This window comes from Dendrobates tinctorius, unplaced genomic scaffold, assembly GCF_039654945.1.
Source record: "Dendrobates tinctorius isolate UK_male_01 unplaced genomic scaffold, ASM3965494v1 ptg000037l, whole genome shotgun sequence".
Taxonomy (NCBI): Eukaryota; Metazoa; Chordata; class Amphibia; order Anura; family Dendrobatidae; genus Dendrobates; species Dendrobates tinctorius.
This window is the reverse complement of record NW_027361705.1, coordinates 23,817,539-23,837,665: the sequence shown is the minus strand read 5'-3', so window position 1 is coordinate 23,837,665 and position 20,127 is coordinate 23,817,539. Positions and strand designations below refer to the sequence as shown.

Sequence of the window (20,127 nt, the reverse complement as noted above, 5' to 3'; positions counted from 1 at the left end):
GGTTTTTCCGCGAAGCGATTCCGCCGCGGTAAAAACCGCAGCATTAGCAAAGCATTGCGGAATCCCATAGGAATGCATGGGATGCTTATTTTTTGCGTTTTCGCGGCAAAATCGCGCGGTTAAAACCGCCGCGGAAACGCGAAAATAACGCCACGTGTGAACTCAGCCATAGAGTAGTGTTACTCCAACCTCACTTCTTACAACCTACAAGTGCACGGAGATGTCTCACATTCATCCCACACGTGGCCTGTGCACCTACAATGCCGCGGCTGAATTCTCGCCCCAGTCCGGCCCTGCTTTCACCTATACCTGACTCCTGAGGTGACCCCAAATCACAGCTCAGATGTGTGACGCCTCATGTCCGATCACCAGCACAGCAAGTCTTATTCCGCGCCAGTAGGTGGCGCCCGTCTACATACAATTTATTCACATGCAATAAACAAGTCTGGCCGCAAGATGTCGCTGGTAGCACGCCTTGGATTCTACTGTAAATCGAGTGCTGTACTGTTCCCGGCCAGCAGGTGGCGGCTCCGGTTCATTCGTCTTTTACAACTACTTGAAGATGTCAGGACATATTTCCTACAGGATTATAAGCCGCCGCTTTCTGGGGGGTTTCGTGCTGGGGGCTACACTGAGCACATCGTCCTGCTTAGCCGCGCTGTACTTATACGAGCGAAAAAGAGACGAGCCAGGTGAGAAAGCCGCCCCCTGGTGGAGAGTGTGCGCCGTTACCCCTGTGGAGGGAGGCCCTGTCATAGACGCGTGTGCTGCGGCCTGCATCCGGGTCCCTGCTCTCAGTGACGTCAGTACGAGCTCCCCTCTCACCCTCTGCCTTACTGCAGCGCCCCCTTCTGTCAGGACGGAGCAGAGGGGCCATGGATCGTTCTGGGGTCTGTTCTGTGTCGGTTTATAGGAGAGAAGTTAAAAAGCGCAACGTCCACACCGTGGAATCAGTGATGAGTGAGCGGGGTCGGATGAAGTGTTATCTGGGCATGCTCGAGTGCTCGTAGTGCCCGGCGTGCTCGAATACTATGCTCTGGTCCCTGCGGCTGCATGTCTCGTGGCTGACAGCAGCGGCACATGCAGGGATTGTCAGTCACTCCTCAGGGGATGTTCCCACGGTCAGTATTGGCAGCACATGTCCGCTCCATCCACAGCGCTGCCGGCTTCTGAACGCCGCTGATTCCACATGTGATCACTGAACCGTGCGGGATCACGGCTCCCATTACATTGTACGGGTGAGATTTATCCTGTGGAGCGTCTCCGCTACATATATAGACATGCTGCGGGCGGGAGAGACGCTCCACATGGAAGCCGGAGGCATCTGCCCGCATAGTGGGCGTGGGATATGATGACACCCCCTCCACTGTGCTGTAACATCTGGACGCTGCGGATGTACACAGCGTCCACTGACCGTGGGAACATACCCTTACATGTGTCACGGCTGTCACGAGACATGTGTAGGGAAGGTGACCGGACGGCCCTGTCAGTATAGAGAAGGAAAGGTTTGCACAGTTCAGATAGTTGTCAGTTACTACAGTGGGGAAACAGCTGGGAAAGTGTAGTGGACGTGCAGTACCTGGGTTGACCATTAGAGGGCAGGGAGGAGTGTGAGCAAAGGACTTGACATCAGCTTAGGGCTTAGGAAACCGTTGGTCATGGGGGCGGAGATACAGGGAACCAGGAAAGGTATAAATACTGAGGGAGGGTTCCAGAAAGTTCCAGTCCCCATGGGGAGGTCAGGTGACAGGAGGACTACCACAGTCTGTGCGCTCTGAGGAGAGAGAACGTCAGAGGGGTGGTCCTGACAGGAAAGTACTGCAGTGGAGACGAGACACCGGGTGTGGGACACCGTATTTGACACGACGCCTGACCAGTAAAATTGCTGTTGGTTTAGTGGCCTAAGGCGGCCACAGTGACGGACCTGTCAGGAGCGTCAAACAGTGAAGAAGGGACGGTACGTGCATGTGCGTCCCTAGTGTGAAAGTACGGTGTGTATAACGGGCCCTAGAAACGGAGGGCCGTGAGGTGAAGAGAACTGCGGTGTACTGCAGAGGCCGTCAGGCGGACGGCGAGTGGAATAAACTTGGACCTGTTGCACCCAGAACCTGCCTCAATCTTGTCTCTGTTTTGTCTCTGCGCGGTATATAGAGGGACCAACCCCCAGCTCAGCCCACCGACCCTACACATGCAGACGCAGGGACTAGAACATATTATTCAGCACACCGAAGTCACTGTTAGCGCTCCAGCATGCCCAGATAACACCTCAGCACGCTCATCACTGCTCAGCATCTCTTCTGTTCTGTTTTTTATACACTTTTTTTCTTTTTTTGTCTGTAGCTCTGATATTTGGTGTTTTTTCTGCAGGCTGAGTTGTATTGTGAAACAACAGCAATTTACACCATTGTCTGTTTCATTTTAAGTTTATGCCGCCATCAGTTGGCACAGATAGTATTTTGGTGCAGAATGATTACAGAGATTACATAAAGCTTATCCTCGCCCCTTGTGCCATCGTTGTTCCCGCGGGGCCGGTACGCGCGGTCCTGGGGCTCTTGTACGATGTGACACGTGACTCCGGTGCCCAATCAGCGCTGGCGTCACTGTCCGCGCCTTCACACGAATTGTACATGAAGAGTAAGTCCGGACTGCGGCTGATCTCCGACTTCCTCTTCATGTTCAATTCATATGAAGGGTGGGGACAGTGATGCCAGCGCTGATTGTGTGTCAGTGTCAAACCGCATGAGAGCCCTGCAGAGCGCGCGTGCTGACACCGTGGGAGCAGCGCAGGCACGGGATGTGAGTATAGGTTATTTTATCTTATTGGGGCAAAGCGTGGGGTATGACAAGGGGTTGTCCTAGCAGTGGACAACTTTACATGAAATGCGGCATTGCTGGTGTGAGACATGTAATGACTGACAGTCAGCTCTCCTGATCTACACTGGTAACACCTCCTTTCATTTAAAAAAGTCTCTGGAGGCAGATTCTCAGGGAGATCTATGTCCGGCCCGTAGATCTTAACCGTTCATTTACATATAAAGACAAGTGTAGATTTCTAGGTAATAAGATCAGATTGAAGACGTCACGTTATCATTTTATTAATTTTTTTTTATTTTTACTTATTTGCGTGGCCATCTAGATGGCTTAGGAGGGTTGATCCTACTGAACCAGATATAATGTTAATATTAACCCTTTTTTTTTTTCCCCCAGAACCTGTACAGAAGTCTCCATTGGAGGTGTTTGGATTCCCGCAGAGTGGAGAGGAGGTCAGGCAATATATCGGTCATGCTTTATCTTATGATCAAGCAAAGAAGACCCCACGTTGGGTCATTGAGCATCTTACAAAAGAGAAAATAGTTGGTGAGTAAAAAGGGAATTAATTCCATTACCTCGGCTGGTCTCTTAGTAAGGAGCACAATGGGCAACAAAGTGTATGGTGGCTCAATGGTTAGCACTGTATGGTGGCTCAGTGGTTAGCACCTTTACTTTGCAGCTCTGGGGTCCTCGGTTCAAATCCCACCGAGGACAACATCTGCAAGGAGTTTGTATGTTCTCCCCGTGTTTGCGTGGGTTTCCTCCGGGTTCTCCGGTTTCCTTCCACACTACAAAGACATACTGATAGGGAATTCTGATTGTGAGCCCCAATGGGGACAGTGAAGACAAGATCTGTAAAGCGCTGTGGAATTAATGGCGCTATATAAGCTAAAGCATAATAATAATGTTTACAAGCGGAGCCAGAGCCGCCTCCTGTAACAGCAGCTGAACGCTCCGTTCCAGTGAGCGGTGGAAACATGCGGCTCGTCTCATCTGTCACAATGTATCGGGCGCTCAGTGCCGTTCCTATTTTCTGACTTCATGCTCACCGGGAGCTGTGCCCCCCTGAAGACAGAGAGTGGGACAGCCCCCTTTATTCAGCACTGGATTCCCAGAGGTCTAACAATATGTCAGGATCACAGTTATCCATTTTTAGTGGCACTTTTACACATCTCATTTTTGATGCATTTAGTATTTTTTCTGACAATTCACCACTTAGGCCAGACAACGTTGTAGTGAATTCTTATTGTTTATTCCCATGCAGTAAAAAAAAAAAAGTTTTCAAACCTCTTCTATTTGTTTTTGAGTTGACTCCGTTTTCACTTACTGACTTCAGTGTTGGGAAAACTGTAGCATTAGACATTTGTCTAGAGCGGTCACATTACAGAGCGCCTGTCACCAGTCTCAGGTCGCCCTTTTTATTTAAGAGAACAGCGGGCAGCCTCCGACTGGTGATTTTTAATTTTTTTTTTTTTAAACAACCTATGGGCAGAAATGAAATAAAAAAAGTGTTGCTAATACCAACCTAAAAGACCCGACTTTCTAGCAAAATTCAGGTTCAAACTTGCATGTTGTTAGATCGTGGCATTCAGATTCCCACAATGTGAGACCTCGTGAGGTGTCATGAAATCTCACGTTGGAGCCAAACCAGTGGCGCCCCGTCCGGTACGTAGCAGTTACCAGTCGGTAACATCATTAGAGCGGTTACCTCGCCTCTCAGTAAATGATGTATCCGCTCTGGTGTAGATCATCGGCCTCGCACTTTACTGTCACGGCGGCCACGGAGGGTTGTTGGATCTCGCTCTGTATGTCGGGATCCCACAACCCGGAAGTTCGGACCTGATATTTTTCTAGACAGTCCGGACCTTTAGCCTGTCATTAGGGACACTGCTGGACGTCTTTCTTAATCAGTTATGATTTGTAAAACCGTCGGTCTGTGGCTGCTCTCTCTTTTCTTACATCGTACGTGCAGCCACACACAGGTGACAGGTCCTCTTTAAGTGAGGCTGCGGCATGTTCTGAGGCCAAGTTCACACTTTGCGGAATTGTGGTTTAGTCTGCAGCAGTCTAGAAGACTTGAAAGTCTCAGTCACACATTGCAAAACAATGAAAGCATGGTGCCGACGTCAGATCTGCAGCGTGCTCATTCATGTACAGATTTTGATTGTGGATTTCACCCTATTCAATAATGCTTAGTAACGGAGCAGGGTGGAATCCACGATCAACAAATGCTGGTTCCTTCTGTGGAATCATTACACGTTTTGTTGTGGATTAGTGACCAAATCCACAGTGGAAATGATCATCTGATATCCGAGTGCAGTGCGATGTTACACACTCTCCTCTAGACTTGTATGGGTGCGTGAGAACCGAATTTGGCTCGCAATCACAGCATGCTGTCATTTTTTTTTCCTGTCCGATTGCAATCCAATCAGCGCTGGCAAAAACCCGCCACTGATAAATAATGAAATATAGGATTAAATTGGTACGAATGCAATCTGATTATTATTATTCTTTAATCGCCAGTGGGAGCGAGCCCTAAAGGTCGTATACAGCTGCCAATGGAAAGGCCCCTCTTGGGACTGTAAACAGCAGGACGGCTCAGTATAAATATAGTTGCCCCCCAATTCAGGGGGTGTTGTGCTTTATTTTGTTTGTCTAGGTTTTAGAACATGTTCTTCTTTTTTTATCTTTTCCTTAGGCGTTGCTGACCGGAAACACTGCCGATTTAAACCGGATCCAAACATTCCGCAATTATTTAGTGCCAGCAATGAAGACTATTTACGTAGCGGGTGGTCCCGGGGTCACATGGCGCCAGCGGGGGACAGTAAATATTCTACAGTAAGAATCTGTTTTCTGCTTATCTGAAGAAGAAAATCTATAAAAATTCGTCTTGTTTTCTTTTTGTATTTATATAAGAATATGGAATATAAAGTTCATTACTTTGACTTGTCATAAAGCTTTATGGTGTGTGCAGACATTAAATGTTTGGTGCAGAAATTTCTGTACCATTTCGGCATCTCTTGGCACGAAAAACAGCGTGTAATACATGCGTTTTTGCCCCATTTTTTAAATGTTTTTTTGGTGCAGATTTTTCCCACTCATTAATATGAGTGAAATCTGCAAGTCACAAATAAGCAATAAGTGCATGAGACTTCAGGATTCTCATTCACTTTATGACAAATCTGTGCAGAAAAAAAGTGACAACTTTGCAGCGTGTGCACAGACCCTTACTATTTTGACTATTTACATCAGTTCCCTTTTACGTCCACAGGAGGCCATGGCTGAAACATTTTATCTGTCAAACATTGTGCCCCAAAACTATAAAAACAACGCCGGCTTCTGGAATCGGTAAGGTCCATGGTCAACAGGGATTTACTTTACAATCTGAAATGCAGATGCAGTCCTGCCTCATGTTCAAAGATTAAAGGGGTTGTCAATAGCAAAAATCACCTCCTTGCCACCCGGACTCAACATCTCAGTGATTTTTGGAGCTGTCTTCCAGAGGTTATGTGACATGACAGTCGGCTCCAGCCTTCATTGTGGCATCAGACAAAATGGCTTCACCTGACTGAAGGCTGCAGCTGATCGGTGTGGCAGTCTGCAACGCTCCTGTGACACCAGTGTCCTCTATCAAAAGACTCGGGTTATACCAGCGATTAAAAATTGCTGGAATAACCTCCACCCGACATGTGTGTGTAAATATCTAGAAATATATTTTTTATTTTTATAAAATCTGGGGTCCTTTAGCATTTAATGAGGGGCTGTTCAGTAATGGACAATCCTTTTAACATATCGTGGTCTTTCCTGGACCACTGCAGCTTGAACCCACATTGAGCCTTCAATGTTACAGACACAAAGATATGACGAGACATGGCTGCCTTCTACAGCCTTCCTTTCTTTCTGGCTCCTTCTTACCGGAACCATTTTGCCCAGAAAACAATATAGCTAAAATGGTTTTGGTAAGCAGGAGCTGGAAAGACATGTACCGGCGCATGCGCAGTTAGGTTTTAGGCTTGGCCTGCAGTAGAGAAGAGGAAAGTGCGTTTGTGCGATCCGGCAATGTCCCTGCTCAGGCACGAGATTTCATTCAGCTATGTGGATGACACAGGACACGTCATCCACATCAATCAAAGCTGGAAGACGGCTTTTAGCAGGGGAGAGGAGGGACAGGCCCCGCTGTAATGACACCCCTGGGACCGGACCGTCCTAATTTGTATACCTTGCTGGAGCAATTCAGTAGTTTTTTTTTTTGGAGATATAAGGGGGAGTCAGGACATAGTATACAACTTTCTGTAATGCAGCACAGGCGCTGAGGAAGGTGGTGGTATACCGCTGAGCTGTAGTTCCCCTCTGGCGTCACTGTGTAGAGAGTGCAACATTTTCAGGATCGGTGAGGGGCCCATAGGTCAGACCTCCACCGATCATAAAGTAACATGCCATCACTTTATGGGATGGGAATACCCCACCCCATAAATGTCATTATTCACGGTGATTTCATACTCTGTCCTGGATGGCATCTATTTGTATGGTGACACCCCTCTGCTTCTGGATTACTATGTAACTAGGTAAATTTCCTATTCACAGGTCTAGGAGAACCGTATCTGGAGCTTCAGATACAGATATGTAGAAATATCTGCAACGAATGACATAACCGATGGCGGCTTGAGGCGGACATGTTCTCCGGGGACAGTCATCAGCCAGGCCATTGCATGTGTAGTGTAATGAGATCAGTCCTACAATGGAGTAATGGCGGCTCATTTTTCTCATTGCTTGAAATCTTTATCCAGGTTTGAAATGTATTGTCGAGACCTGACACAGCGATTCGACGATGTCTGGATTGTGAGCGGCCCCCTGCTGTTACCCGTGCAGAATGAGGACGGCAAGAAAAGTGTCACTTATCAGGTGAGCCGCTGTTTACCACCACATGTTCATGTAGTGACTTCAGAGATGACCGGTCGGCCGCCGTGTTCTAGAAAACAATGAGCCTCCTTCAGTCTGGCTGATCATTGCTTTCTGCTCCTGCCTGATTGTGTTGAGAAGTGTTCAGTCGTGAAATGAAGTTCCTCTTATCGGCAGCCTCCGATCCACTAAATTTCTTAGTTCAGGGTGAAAGACACCGCACATTCTCACTAAGAGCTACCTGTTTGCTCAGTAACCAGGGTGAGATTCTAATTTAATAAATTATAAATTCAGAATTTAAATGAGGAGCTATGGGCATAATATGCAATAAAAGGCTTCGTGGGGCAGCGAATGGCAGGTTTGCAACACCTCCATGGTATGATCATTGGCATCATGGGTGATTCTGGGCAAATATTCTTTGTCGTTTTTGCACCTATGTGTGATTTGTGCCAGCAATCAGCCGTAATCGTAATCTGGGGGGCGTACTTGGTATAATATCCAAAACCAGGGTAAATGCTTGGACCTGTTGCCCTCATCACTGCTGTTAGTGCAAATACAGTTAGGTCCATATATATTTGGACAGAGACAACATTTTTCTAATTTTGGTTCTAGATATTACCACAATGAATTTTAAACAAAACAACTCAGAAGCAGTTGAAGTTCAGACTTTCAGCTTTCATTTGAGGGTATCCACATTCAAATTGGATGAAGGGTTTAGGAGTTTCAGATTCTTAACATGTGCCACCCTGTTTTTAAAGGTACCAAAAGTAATTAGACAGATTAAATAATTGTAAATAAAATGTTCATTTCTGGTACTTGGTTGAAAACCCTTTGTTGGTAATGACTGCCTGAAGTCCTGAACTCATGGACATCACCAGACGCTGTGTTTCCTCCTTTTTGATGCTCTGCCAGGCCTTCACTGCGGTGGTTTTCAGTTGCTGTTTGTTTGTGGGCCTTTCTGTCTGAAGTTTAGTCTTTAACAAGTGAAATGCATGCTCAATTGGGTTGAGATCAGGTGACTGACTTGGCCATTCAAGAATATTTCTTTGCTTTAATAAAATCCTGGGTTGCTTTGGCTTTATGTGTTGGGTCATTGTCCATCTGTAGTATGAAACGACGACCAATCAGTTTGGCTGCATTTGGCTGGATCTGAGCACACAGTATGGCTTTGAATACCTCAGAATTCATTCGACTGCTTCTGTTCTGTGTCACATCATCAATAAACACTAGTGACCCAGTGCCACTGGCAGCCATGCATGCCCAAGCCATCACACTGCCTCCGCCGTGTTTTACAGATGATGTGGTATGCTTTGGATCATGAGAGCTGTACCACGCCTTCACTATACTTTACACTTTCCATCATTCTTGTAGAGGTTGATCTTGGTTTTATCTGTCCTAATAATGTTCTTCCAGAACTGTGCTGGATTTTTTAGATGTTTTTTAGCAAAGTCCAGTCTAGCCTTTTTATTCTTGATGCTTATGAGTGGCTTGCACCGTGCAGTGAACCCTCTGTATTTACTTTCATGCGGTCTTCTCTTTATGGTAGATTTGGATATTGATACGCCTACCTCCTGGAGAGTGTTGTTCACTTGGTTGGCTGTTGTGAAGGGGTTTCTCTTCACCATGGAGACTATTCTGCGATCATCCACCACTGTTGTCTTCTGTGGGCGCCCAGGTCTTTTTGCATTGATGAGTTCACCAGTGCTTTCTTTCTTTCTCAGGATGTACCAAACTGTAGATTTTGCCACTCCTAATGTTGTAGCAATTTCTCGGATGGTTTTTTTTCTGTTTTTGCAGCTTAAGGATGGCTTGTTTCACCTGCATGGAGAGCTCCTTTGACCGCATGTTTCCTTCACAGCAAAACCTTCCAAATGCAAGCACCACACCTCAAATCAACTCCAGGCCTTTTTATCTGCTTAATTGAGAATGACATAACGAAGGGATTGCCCACACCTGTCCATGAAATAGCCTTGGAGTCAATTGTCCAATTACTTTTGGTCCTTTTAACCCCTTACCTACAATGGACGTAATTACAAAGAACGGAATATTACGTCCCAGCAATCAGCGGCGCCCACGTGGTGAGCGCCGCTGATCGCGGCCGGGTGTCAGCTGATTATCACAGCTGACACCCGGCACAATGTGTCAGGGGCTGTCAAGGACCGCCCCCGACATGTTAACCCCTTTCACACCTCGATCAAATGCGATCGCGGTGTACCGGGGGTTAAAGGGAAGCATCGGCAGGGAGGGGGCTCCCTCCGTGCTTCCCTGAGCCCCCCACGGCAGCGCAATGTGCAGCGCTGCTGCGGGGGTCTCTTTCCCTACAGGCCCCCGGATCCAAGATAGCGACGGGGGCCTGTAGGGAGCTGACTTCCTCACTGCCTGCAAAGCGCAGGCATGAGGAAGTCTGCTGAACTGCCTGTGACAGATCGCTGATCTGTCACAGTGATCTGTGATGTGACAGATCAGCGATCTGTCAGAGGACAGTGATGTCCCACCTGGGACAAGGTAATAAAGTAAAAAAAAAAAAAGTGTTAGAAATAATTTAACAAAAAATCGCTAAATAAATTAGTAAAAAAAAACAAAAATATTCCCCAATAAATCCATTTTTTCAAAATAAAAAAACCCAAAATAATAAAAGTACACATATTTGGTATCGCCGCGTCCGTAGCGACCCGCCCTATAAAACTGTCCCATTAGTTAACCCCTTTAGCGAATCCCTTAAAAAATAAAAATAATAAACGAAGCAAAAAATAATGATTTATTATCATACCACCGAACAAAAAGTGCAATAACGCGCGATCAAAAAGACGCATATAAATATCCATGGTACCGCTGAAAACGTCATCTTGTCCCGCAAAAAACGAGCCACCATACAGCATCATCTGCAAAAAAATATAAAAGTTATAGCTCGCAGAATAAAGCGATACAAAAATAATTATTTTTTATATAAAATTGTTTTCATTGCAAAAAACCGACAAAACATAAAAAAACGACCTAAATTAGGTATCGCTGTAACCGTACTGACCCAAAGAATAAAACCGCTTTATCAATTTTACCGCACGCGGAACAGTGTAAACGCACCCCCCAAAAGAAATTCATGAAACGCTGGTTTTAGTTCATTCTGCGTCCCAAAAATCGGAATAAAAAGCGATCGAAAAATGTCACGTGCCCGAAAATGGTACCAATAAAAACGTCAACTCGTTCCGCAAAAAATAAGACCTCACATGACTCGGTGGGTCAAAATACGGAAAAATTATAGCTCACAATATGTGGTGATGCAAAAACTATTTTTACAATAAAAAGCGTCTTTTAGCGTGTGACAACCGCCAAACATAAAAACCGCCATAAATAGTAAATCACCCCCTTAGTTAGGGAAAAATAATAAAACTTAAGAAAATGTATTTATTTCCATTTTCCCATTAGGGTTAGGGCTAGGATTAGGGCTGAGATTAGGGTTAGGGGTGTGTTGGGGTTAGGGTTGGAGTTATAATTGTGGGCTTTCCACTGTTTGGGCACATCAGGGGCTCTCCAAATGCAACATGGCGTCTAATCTCAATTCCGGCCAATTCTGCGTTGAAAAAGTCAAATGGTGCTCCTTCCCTTCCAAGCTCTGCCATGCGCCCAAACAGTGTTTTACCCCCACATATGCGGTATCAGCCTACTCAGGACAAATTACAAAACAACTTTTGGGGTCCAATTTCTCCTGTTACCCTTAGGAAAATAAAAAATTGGGGGCAAAAATATCATTTTTGCGGAAAAAAATGTTTTTTTTTCTTTTCACGCCCAGGCGTTATAAACTTCTGTGAAGCACTTGGGGGTTCAAAGTGCTCACCAAACATCTAGATAAGTTCCATGGGGGGTCTATTTTCCAAATTGGGGTCACTTGTGGGGAGTTTCAATAGTTTATGTACATTAGGGACTCTCCAAAAGCAACATGACACCCGCAGACCATGCCATCAAAGTCTTCATTCCAAAACGTCACTACTTCCCTTCCGAGCCCTGACGTGTGACCATACAGTAGTTTTCTCCCACATATGAGGTATCAGCGTACTCAGGACAAATTGGACAACAACTTTTGGGGTCCAATTTCTCCTGTTACCCTTGGGAAAATAAAAAAATTGGAGACTAACTGATCATGTTTGTGAAAAAATACGATTTTTTTATTTTCATGCCTGGGCATTATAAACTTCTGTGAAGCCCTTGGAGGTTCAAAGTGCTCACCACACATCTAGATAAGTTCCTTGGTGGGGTCTAGATTCCAAAATGGTGTCATTTGTGGGGGGTTTCCACTGTTTTTGTACATCAGGGGTTTTCCAATCGCGACATGGTGTCCGATCTCAATTCTAGCCAAAAACGTCAAATGGCGCTGCTTCCCTTCCGAGCTCTGCTATGCGCCCAAATAGTCATTTACACCCACATATGGGGTATCAGCGTACTCAGGACAAATTGCACAATAACTTTTAGGGTCCTGTTACCCTTGGAAAAATAAAAATTGGGGGTGAAAAGATCATTTTTGTGGAAAAAATATGATTTTTTAATTGTACCTGCTGTACGTTATAAACTTCTGTGAAGCCCTTGTGGGTTCAAAGTTCTCACCACATATCTAAATAAGTTCCTTGGGGGGTCTAGTCTCCAAAATGGGGTCACTTGGGGGGGGTTTCCACTGTTCAGGTACATCAGGGGCTCTCCAAACGCGACATGGCGTCCGATCTGAATTCCAGCCAATTTTGCATTGAAAAAGTCAAACGGCGCTCCTTCCCTACTGAGGTCTGCCATGCGCCGAAACGGTGGTTCCCCCACACATATCAGGTATCGGCGTACTCAGGAAAAATTGCACATTAACTTTTGCAGTCCAATTTCTCCTGTTACCCTTGGTAAAATAAAGAAAATTGAACCTGAAGTATTTTTTTTGTGAAAAAAAGTTAAATGTTCATTTTTTTTTTTTTTAAATATTCAAAAAATTCCTGACGCACCTAAAGGGTTAATAAACTTCTTGAATGTGGTTTTAAGCACCATAAGGGGTGCAGTTTTTAGAATGGTGCCACTTTTGGGTATTTTCTAGCATATAGACCCCTCAAAGTGGCTTCAAATGTGATGTGGTCCTAAAAATAAAATGGTGTTGTAAAAATGAGAAATCGCTGGTCAACTTTTAACCCTTATAACTTCCTAACAAAAAAAAATTTTGGTTCCAAAATTGTGCTGATGTAAAGTAAACATGTGGGAAATGTTAGTTATCAAGTTTTTTGTGTGCCGTATCGCTGTGATTTAAGGGCATAAAAATTCAAATTTGGAAAATTGCGAAATTTTCAAAATTTTCGCCAAATTTCCGTTTTTTTCACAAATAAACGCAAGTTATTTAAATGAAATTTTACCACTAACATGAAGTACAATATATCACGAGAAAACAATGTCAGAATCACCGGGATCCATGGAAGCGTTTCAGAGTTATGACCTCATAAAGTGACAGTGGTCAGAATTGTAAAAATTGGCCCGGGAGTTAACGTGCAAACCACCCTTGGTAGTGAAGGGGTTAAAAACAGGGTGGCACATGTTAAGGAGCTGAAACTCCTAAACCCTTCATCCAATTTTAATATGGATACCCTCAAATGAAAGCTGAAAGTCTGAACTTCAACTGCATCTGAATTGTTTTGTTTAAAATTCATTGTGGTAATGTCTAGAACCAAAATTAGAAAAATGTTGTCTCTGTCCAAATATATATGGACCTAACTGTACCAGTCTAGCTGGAACTGTTCCAATGCGAATGCTTTGTAGTTTGGCTACCACTCTGTTTTCAATGGTCAGTTTCAGGTCATTATTATTTTGCCAGCACTATAGAGTCTGGAACTTCCTTTTTTCCCTTACTAGAGTACACCCTTCTGACACTCTCTTACGTGGCTTCTTTTTTTTCCAGTGGGATACTCCAGTTCATTATCATTCTGTCAGCACTATAGAGTCTGGAACTTCCTTTATTAGAATACACAATTTTGATACTCTGTAACTTGGCTTCCACTTTTTTTTTCAGTAGGCTGCTCAATGTCATTATTATAATTCTGTGAGCACTATAAAATTCTGGTGCTTTGTAACTTTGCATCAGATTTTTTTCTAGTGGGCTGCCACATTTCATTATCATTCTGTGAGCACTATAAAGGCTGGATTTGTGGTTTCAGACCTCCCCATCCCTCCTCCTTGATGCATCCACATTGCCTGGAGAAATCTTGACGTGAGGCATCATCCATGTCAGTTGAAGGAGGAGGGCGGTGAGCAGCAGCCGGGGCGGAGGGCGGTGAGCAGCAGCCGGGGCGGAGGGCGGCGAGCAGCAGCCGGGGCGGAGGGCGGCGAGCAGCAGTCGGGGAGGAGGGCGGCGAGCAGCAGTCGGGGAGGAGGGCGGCGAGCAGCAGTCGGGGAGGAGGGCGGCGAGCAGCAGTCGGGGAGGAGGGCGGCGAGCAGCAGTCGGGGAGGAGGGCGGCGAGCAGCAGTCGGGGAGGAGGGCGGCGAGCAGCAGTCGGGGAGGAGGGCGGCGAGCAGCAGTCGGGGAGGAGGGCGGCGAGCAGCAGTCGGGGAGGAGGGCGGCGAGCAGCAGTCGGGGAGGAGGGCGGCGAGCAGCAGTCGGGGAAGAGGGATCAAGAGGCCCGAAACCATGGCCATCAGACAGGACCGACCTGATTTTCCTACAACGCGGGAGAACTTTAAAGGTTCTTTTGGGAGTATACAGGGGGTATATAAGCATTTATGGAATGCAGCACAGACGCTGAGTAAAGTCATAGTTTTAGCTGTTATGACACTACTGGTGACAGGTTCCCTTTCTGTTGCCACAGACCTGACATTAGGCATTGGACGGACAGGTTAGTGAGAATGAATGCACCTTGTTGGTGGCACTTTTAAACAATCTAATTTGTAATAAAGGTATTTGCTGATTTTCTATTTATCCATTAATGCAGTCCCCGCTTCCCGGGACCCAATTGTCAGATAACGGTGAAATAAGTGGGCTGAAAGTTTCTATTATTGGGGGCAAGTTGGGTCCCCAGGAATAGAGATGCCCACCACAGCTTCTTTCGCTTTTGCTATTTGATGGCATTTTAATATTTGTTTTCTAAATCTTACAAGTCCTTAAAGTTTAAACTTTAATAGTGAAGATGGGTGGGGTGTGTGAGAGGCGATGTGGAAATCTCCATGTAGGTGCACAGAGGCCTACTGCAATTTGTGGTGGTGCACTGTGATCTTTTTGGTGTAATGAAGATGTTCTTGCTCATTTTTTTATTTCAGGTTATTGGCAGTGATGATGTAGCCGTGCCCACACATCTGTATAAGGTGATCCTCGCCAGGAGGAAGCCCTCTGAGGAGACTCTAGCTGAAGGAGCTTTTATTGTTCCCAACGTCCCCATCAGCTTTCAGCATCAGTTGCCAGAATTTCAGGTCCCTCTTGAGAAGTCGTCTGGTCTTGTTTTCTTCCCTCAAGTGGACAAATCAAAAGAAGTGAAGAACATTTGTGAGGAGGACACCTGTAAGCTTATTGAACTAGAAGAGTTCAAACTATACATTGCAGGACGGAGCATGAAGAATGCAAGAAGCCTCCAGAAAGTGGAGAAGATCATGTTAGAATTGCGTGAGGCCAACATAAAGCCGGACCGGTATCTGTTAGAACTTTATGAACAGAAGAAGAATGAACTGGAGTCTGGTGAGACCGTTACTGTACGAGACGGAAGACAAAGGTAACAAGTCATAGCTGCATGTTACAGGGCCCATAATCACATGGAACCAAGTTCTATTTTTCTTTGCTCAGGAATCTGTAAAGGTGACCTTTAACAAGGAAAAATCCCTTTAAATGAGGACTTTTGTAAAGTACTTAAAAAAAAATATGGGGGGGAATAAATCATAGGAAAAAACGTTACATTTGTCATTATTCAGTGGGTCGGTCTGTGAGCCGGACCAAGAAGGCTGTGATCACTCCCTTCCGGACTCATGAAGGGGGAGAAATCTTGCTGCCGTCTGAGTGTTCGCTTTGTGCGGCTACGACTATTGATACCAGGCCATTATTACCAACTCATCAGGGATTATCAGATGTTTTCTTTTAATTGCCAAAGGATGGAAATACATCTATAGATTTAAAGAAATCCATCAGCAGGCTTTCGATATGTAATCAGAATAAAGTATGAGGTAGGGTTTAAATGGGTAACTCATCGATGTGTCCCTTATGAGGCTGTGTGCTGTTGTTTACTTATAATGAAGGTTTTATCACCAGGACTTTATGACTGCTCAGACTGCAGCAACAGGTGACACCAAGTTCGACTCCGCCCCTCCTGTGATAAGCAGCTCACTGTCTATAGATAATGTACATAGCTGTGGTGTGGCCTGTGGCAGCTTTTCAGCTCTTCTATTGTATGTGCTGTATCTAAGAACTCTGTGTCACATCTGCCACAGTAAGCTAAGTGACTCATCACTGGAATCTGTCTTTTCCTAATTTTGTGCTGCTGTCAGATGAGGTAGCAAAAACCTGGTGACAGATTGGTGACAGATTCCCTTTGAAGTTAGATTTACATGGTGTTCAATATACGTTATTCTTATAGTTGGCACATACCTAAAAATATGTCTGCCTACATTCTTATGACTTATCCATAGGACTCTCTTCATGTAATGGAGGCCAGCCAGAGCGTACTTTGGGCCAGTATATAAAGTGGGGAAAATTAAGTATTTGATAGACTGCTGACCTTGCAAGTTTTCCAATTCCTGCAGCAAAACCTGATCTCTCTCATTTTTGCTGTGTTTCTGGCATGCTAGACTTGTTTCTTATGCATGCTGATAAAGTTTAGTGTTGAAAAAAAAAGTTCTGTTCTATAGAATCAGGTTTTGGCACAAAAAAATCAGCAAAACCTGATACATTTCCCATCCTTCCTGGACATTTTTGTCTTTAAGGATGGCTGGATATCCTTAACCCCTTCACCCCCAAGGGTGGTTTGCACGTTCATGACCGGGCCAATTTTTACAATTCTGACCACTGCACCTTTATGAGGTCATAACTCTGGAACCCTTCCATGGATCGCGGTGATTCTGACATTGTTTTCTTGTGACATATTGTACTTCATGTTAGTGGTAAAATTTCATTCAAATAACTTGCGTTTATTTGTGAGAAAAACGGACGTTTGGCGAAAATTTTGAAAATTTCGCAAATTTCCAACTTTAAATTTTTATGCCCTTAAATCACAGAGATACGGCACACAAAAAACTTGATAACTAACATTTCCCACATGTTTACTTTACATCAGCACAATTTTGGAACCAAATTTTTTTTTTGTTAGGAAGTTATAAGGGTTAAAAGTTCACCAGCGATTTCTCATTTTTACAACACCATTTTATTTTTAGGACCACATCACATTTGAAGCCACTTTGAGGGGTCTATATGATAGAAAATACCCAAAAGTGGCACCATTCCAAAAACTGCACCCCTTAAGGTGCTCAAAACCACATTCAAGAAGTTTATTAACCCTTTAGGTGCGTCACAGGAATTTTTTTGAATATTTTAAAAAAATGAACATCTAACTTTTTTTCACAAAAAAAATACTTCAGGTTCAATTTTTTTTATTTTACCAAGGGTAACCGAAGAAATTGGACTGCAAAAGTTATTGTGCAATTTGTCCTGAGTACGCTGATACCTGACGTGGGGGGAACGACTGTTTCTGCGCATGGCAGAGCTCAGAATGGAAGGAGTGCCGTTTGACTTTTTCAATGCAAAATTGGCTGGAATTCAGATCGTACGCCATGTCACGTTTGGAGAGTCCCTGATGTACCTAAACAGTGGAAACCCCCTACAAGTGACCCCATTTTGGAAACTAGACCCCCCAAGGAACTTATCTAGATATGTGGTGAGAACTTTGAACCCACAAGGGCTTTACAGAAGTTTATGACGTACAACGGTACAATTAAAAAATCATATTTTTTTCCACAAAAATGATCTTTTCACCCCATTTTTTATTTTCCCAAGGGTAACAGGACCCTAAAAGTTATTGTGCAATTTGTCCTGAGTACGCTGATACCCCACATGTGGGGGTAAACCACTATTTGGGCGCATGGCAGAGCTCGGAAGGGAAGCAGCGCCATTTGACGTTTTTGGCTGGAATTGAGATCATGTCGCGATTGGAAAACCCCTGTACCAAAACAGTGGAAACCCCCCACAAATGACACCATTTTGGAAACTAGACCCCTTAAGGAACTTATCTAGATGTGTGGTGAGAAATTTTAACCCCAAGGGCTTCACAGAAGTTTATAACATACAGCCGTACAATTAAAAAATCGTATTTTTTCCACAAAAATGATATTTTTGCCCCCAATTTTTTATTTTCCTAAGGGTAACAGGAGAAATTGGACCCCAAAAATTGTTTTGCAATTTGTCTTGAGTAGGCTGATACCCTACATGTGGGGGTAAAACACTGTTTGGGCCCATGGCAGAGCTTGGAAGGGAAGGAGCACCATTTGACTTTTTCAACTCAGAATTGGCTGAAATTGAGATCAGACGCCATGTTGCATTTGGAGAGCCCCTGATGTGCCCAAACAGTGGAAACCCCCAATTCTAACTCCAACCCGAACCCCAACACACCCCTAACCCTAATCTCAGCCCTAACCCTAATGGAAAAATGGAAATAAATACTTTTTTTTATTTTATCATTTTTCCCTAACTAAGGCTAGTTTCACACTTGCTTTTTTTTGCAGCGCGTTTTTCCCGCAAAAAAACGCATTGAAAAAACGCATACAAAAGCATACAACTGCTGCGTTTTTTTCAAGCATTTTTATGAGCATGCATGAAAAAAACGCAGCGTTTTTATGCGTTTTTATGCGTTTGTATGCGTTTTTAGTGCGTTTTTACCGCGTTTGCGTTTTTTTCCAACATTAGGTGGCCCTCACACTAACCTAAACCATGACTTTACTAACCCTAACCCTGACCCTAACCCTAACCCTTAACCAAATCATACTTAACCCTAACCCAAACCCTAAACCCTAACCCTGACCCTAACCCTTAACAAAACCATACTTAACCCTAACCCTGACCATAACCCTAACCCTAACCCTGACCCTAACCCTTAACCAAACCATACTTAACCCTAATCCTGACCCTAACCCTGACCCTAACCCTTAACAAAACCATACTTAACCCTAACCCTGACCCTAACCCTGACCCTAACCCTTAACCAAACCATACTTAACCCTAATCCTGACCCTAACCCTGACCCTAACCCTTAACCAAACCATACTTAACCCTAACCCTAAACCCCCTTAACTAACCCTAACTCTAACCCAAACCCCTAAATTCCATGGTTAAAAAAAAAAAACGCATATGCAAAAAAACGCATACATGAGCATGCCAGTGCGCACATATGCGCATCCATAGGCTATAATGGCCATTTTTAGCGCAAAACGTGCGCATGCGCTTTTTTGCAGGGTCAAAAAATGCAACATGCTGCGTCTGGAAAATACAAACGCACACCCCAAAAAAACACAGCGCATGAAAATCGCATACATGCGCTTACAAGCGCGCAGGTATGCGCACCCATGTTAAATATAGGGGAAAAAACGCATGCGCACATATGCGTTTTTTTCCAGCGCTAAAAAACGCAAATGTGAAACCAGCCTAAGGGGGTGATAACGGGGGGTTTGATTTACTATTTATGGCGGTTTTTATGTTTGGCCGCTGTCGCACGCTAAAAGACGCTTTTTATTGTAAAAATAGTTTTTGCATCACCACATATTGAGAGCTATAATTTTTCCGTATTTTGACCCACCGAGTCATGTGAGGTCTTATTTTTTTGCGGGACGAGTTGACGTTTTTATTGGTGCCATTTTCAGGCACGTGACATGGTAACTAGGATTAAGTTAATTTTTTTTATCGCAGAGCAATGTGTTTCAGGGTGTTTCCCTTCCTCAGACTTGCTGATCAACGGTAATGAGGACATATTCATTTTTTTTTTTTTGCTTTGTTATATATCTACATATTTTTACTCATACCTTTGCTGTAGGAGAAGATCTAAGCGAAACATCTTCTTATTAAGATTCATTTACACATACTGTGTCTGTTAGTGTTCAGTGTGAATGTACTTTTGAGAACACGGAATAGTTAATTGATATCCACCCCAAAACTATATCTCTAGGCTCAATCGGCAAGAATTGTAATGTTCCATCTTTTCTAATAGCGACACTATCAGAAGCGCAACTATAGCCGATGCAGAGCTTGTATACACACTTGGCACAAATGGTCCCTTTGTACCACATGAGAAGAACATTATTAAAGACCTGTGATCGCTTAGGGCCTTAGTCTAAATTTTGTATTGGGGCAAAAAAGTTTCATGTTACTCCACTAGTCATTATGGTCTCTTTGTAAAACTATAGTGTTATACTGTACACCATGGTGTAGAAGTTGGTTTTCCATGTGGG

General features: G+C 44.3%; 1 protein-coding gene across 1 annotated transcript; it reads left to right on the top strand.

The window, feature by feature from the left end:
• The first annotated feature begins 464 nt into the window (after window positions 1-464).
• On the top strand, window positions 465-16,748 carry LOC141088054 (nuclease EXOG, mitochondrial-like). Its single transcript, XM_073573925.1, has 6 exons — window positions 465-692; window positions 3,208-3,357; window positions 5,510-5,649; window positions 6,083-6,159; window positions 7,599-7,713; window positions 14,974-16,748. The coding sequence occupies exons 1-6, from the start codon at window positions 563-565 to the stop codon at window positions 15,421-15,423; spliced, it is 1,062 nt and encodes a 353-aa protein (XP_073430026.1). The 5' UTR covers window positions 465-562; the 3' UTR covers window positions 15,424-16,748.
• Window positions 16,749-20,127: the final 3,379 nt, after the last annotated feature.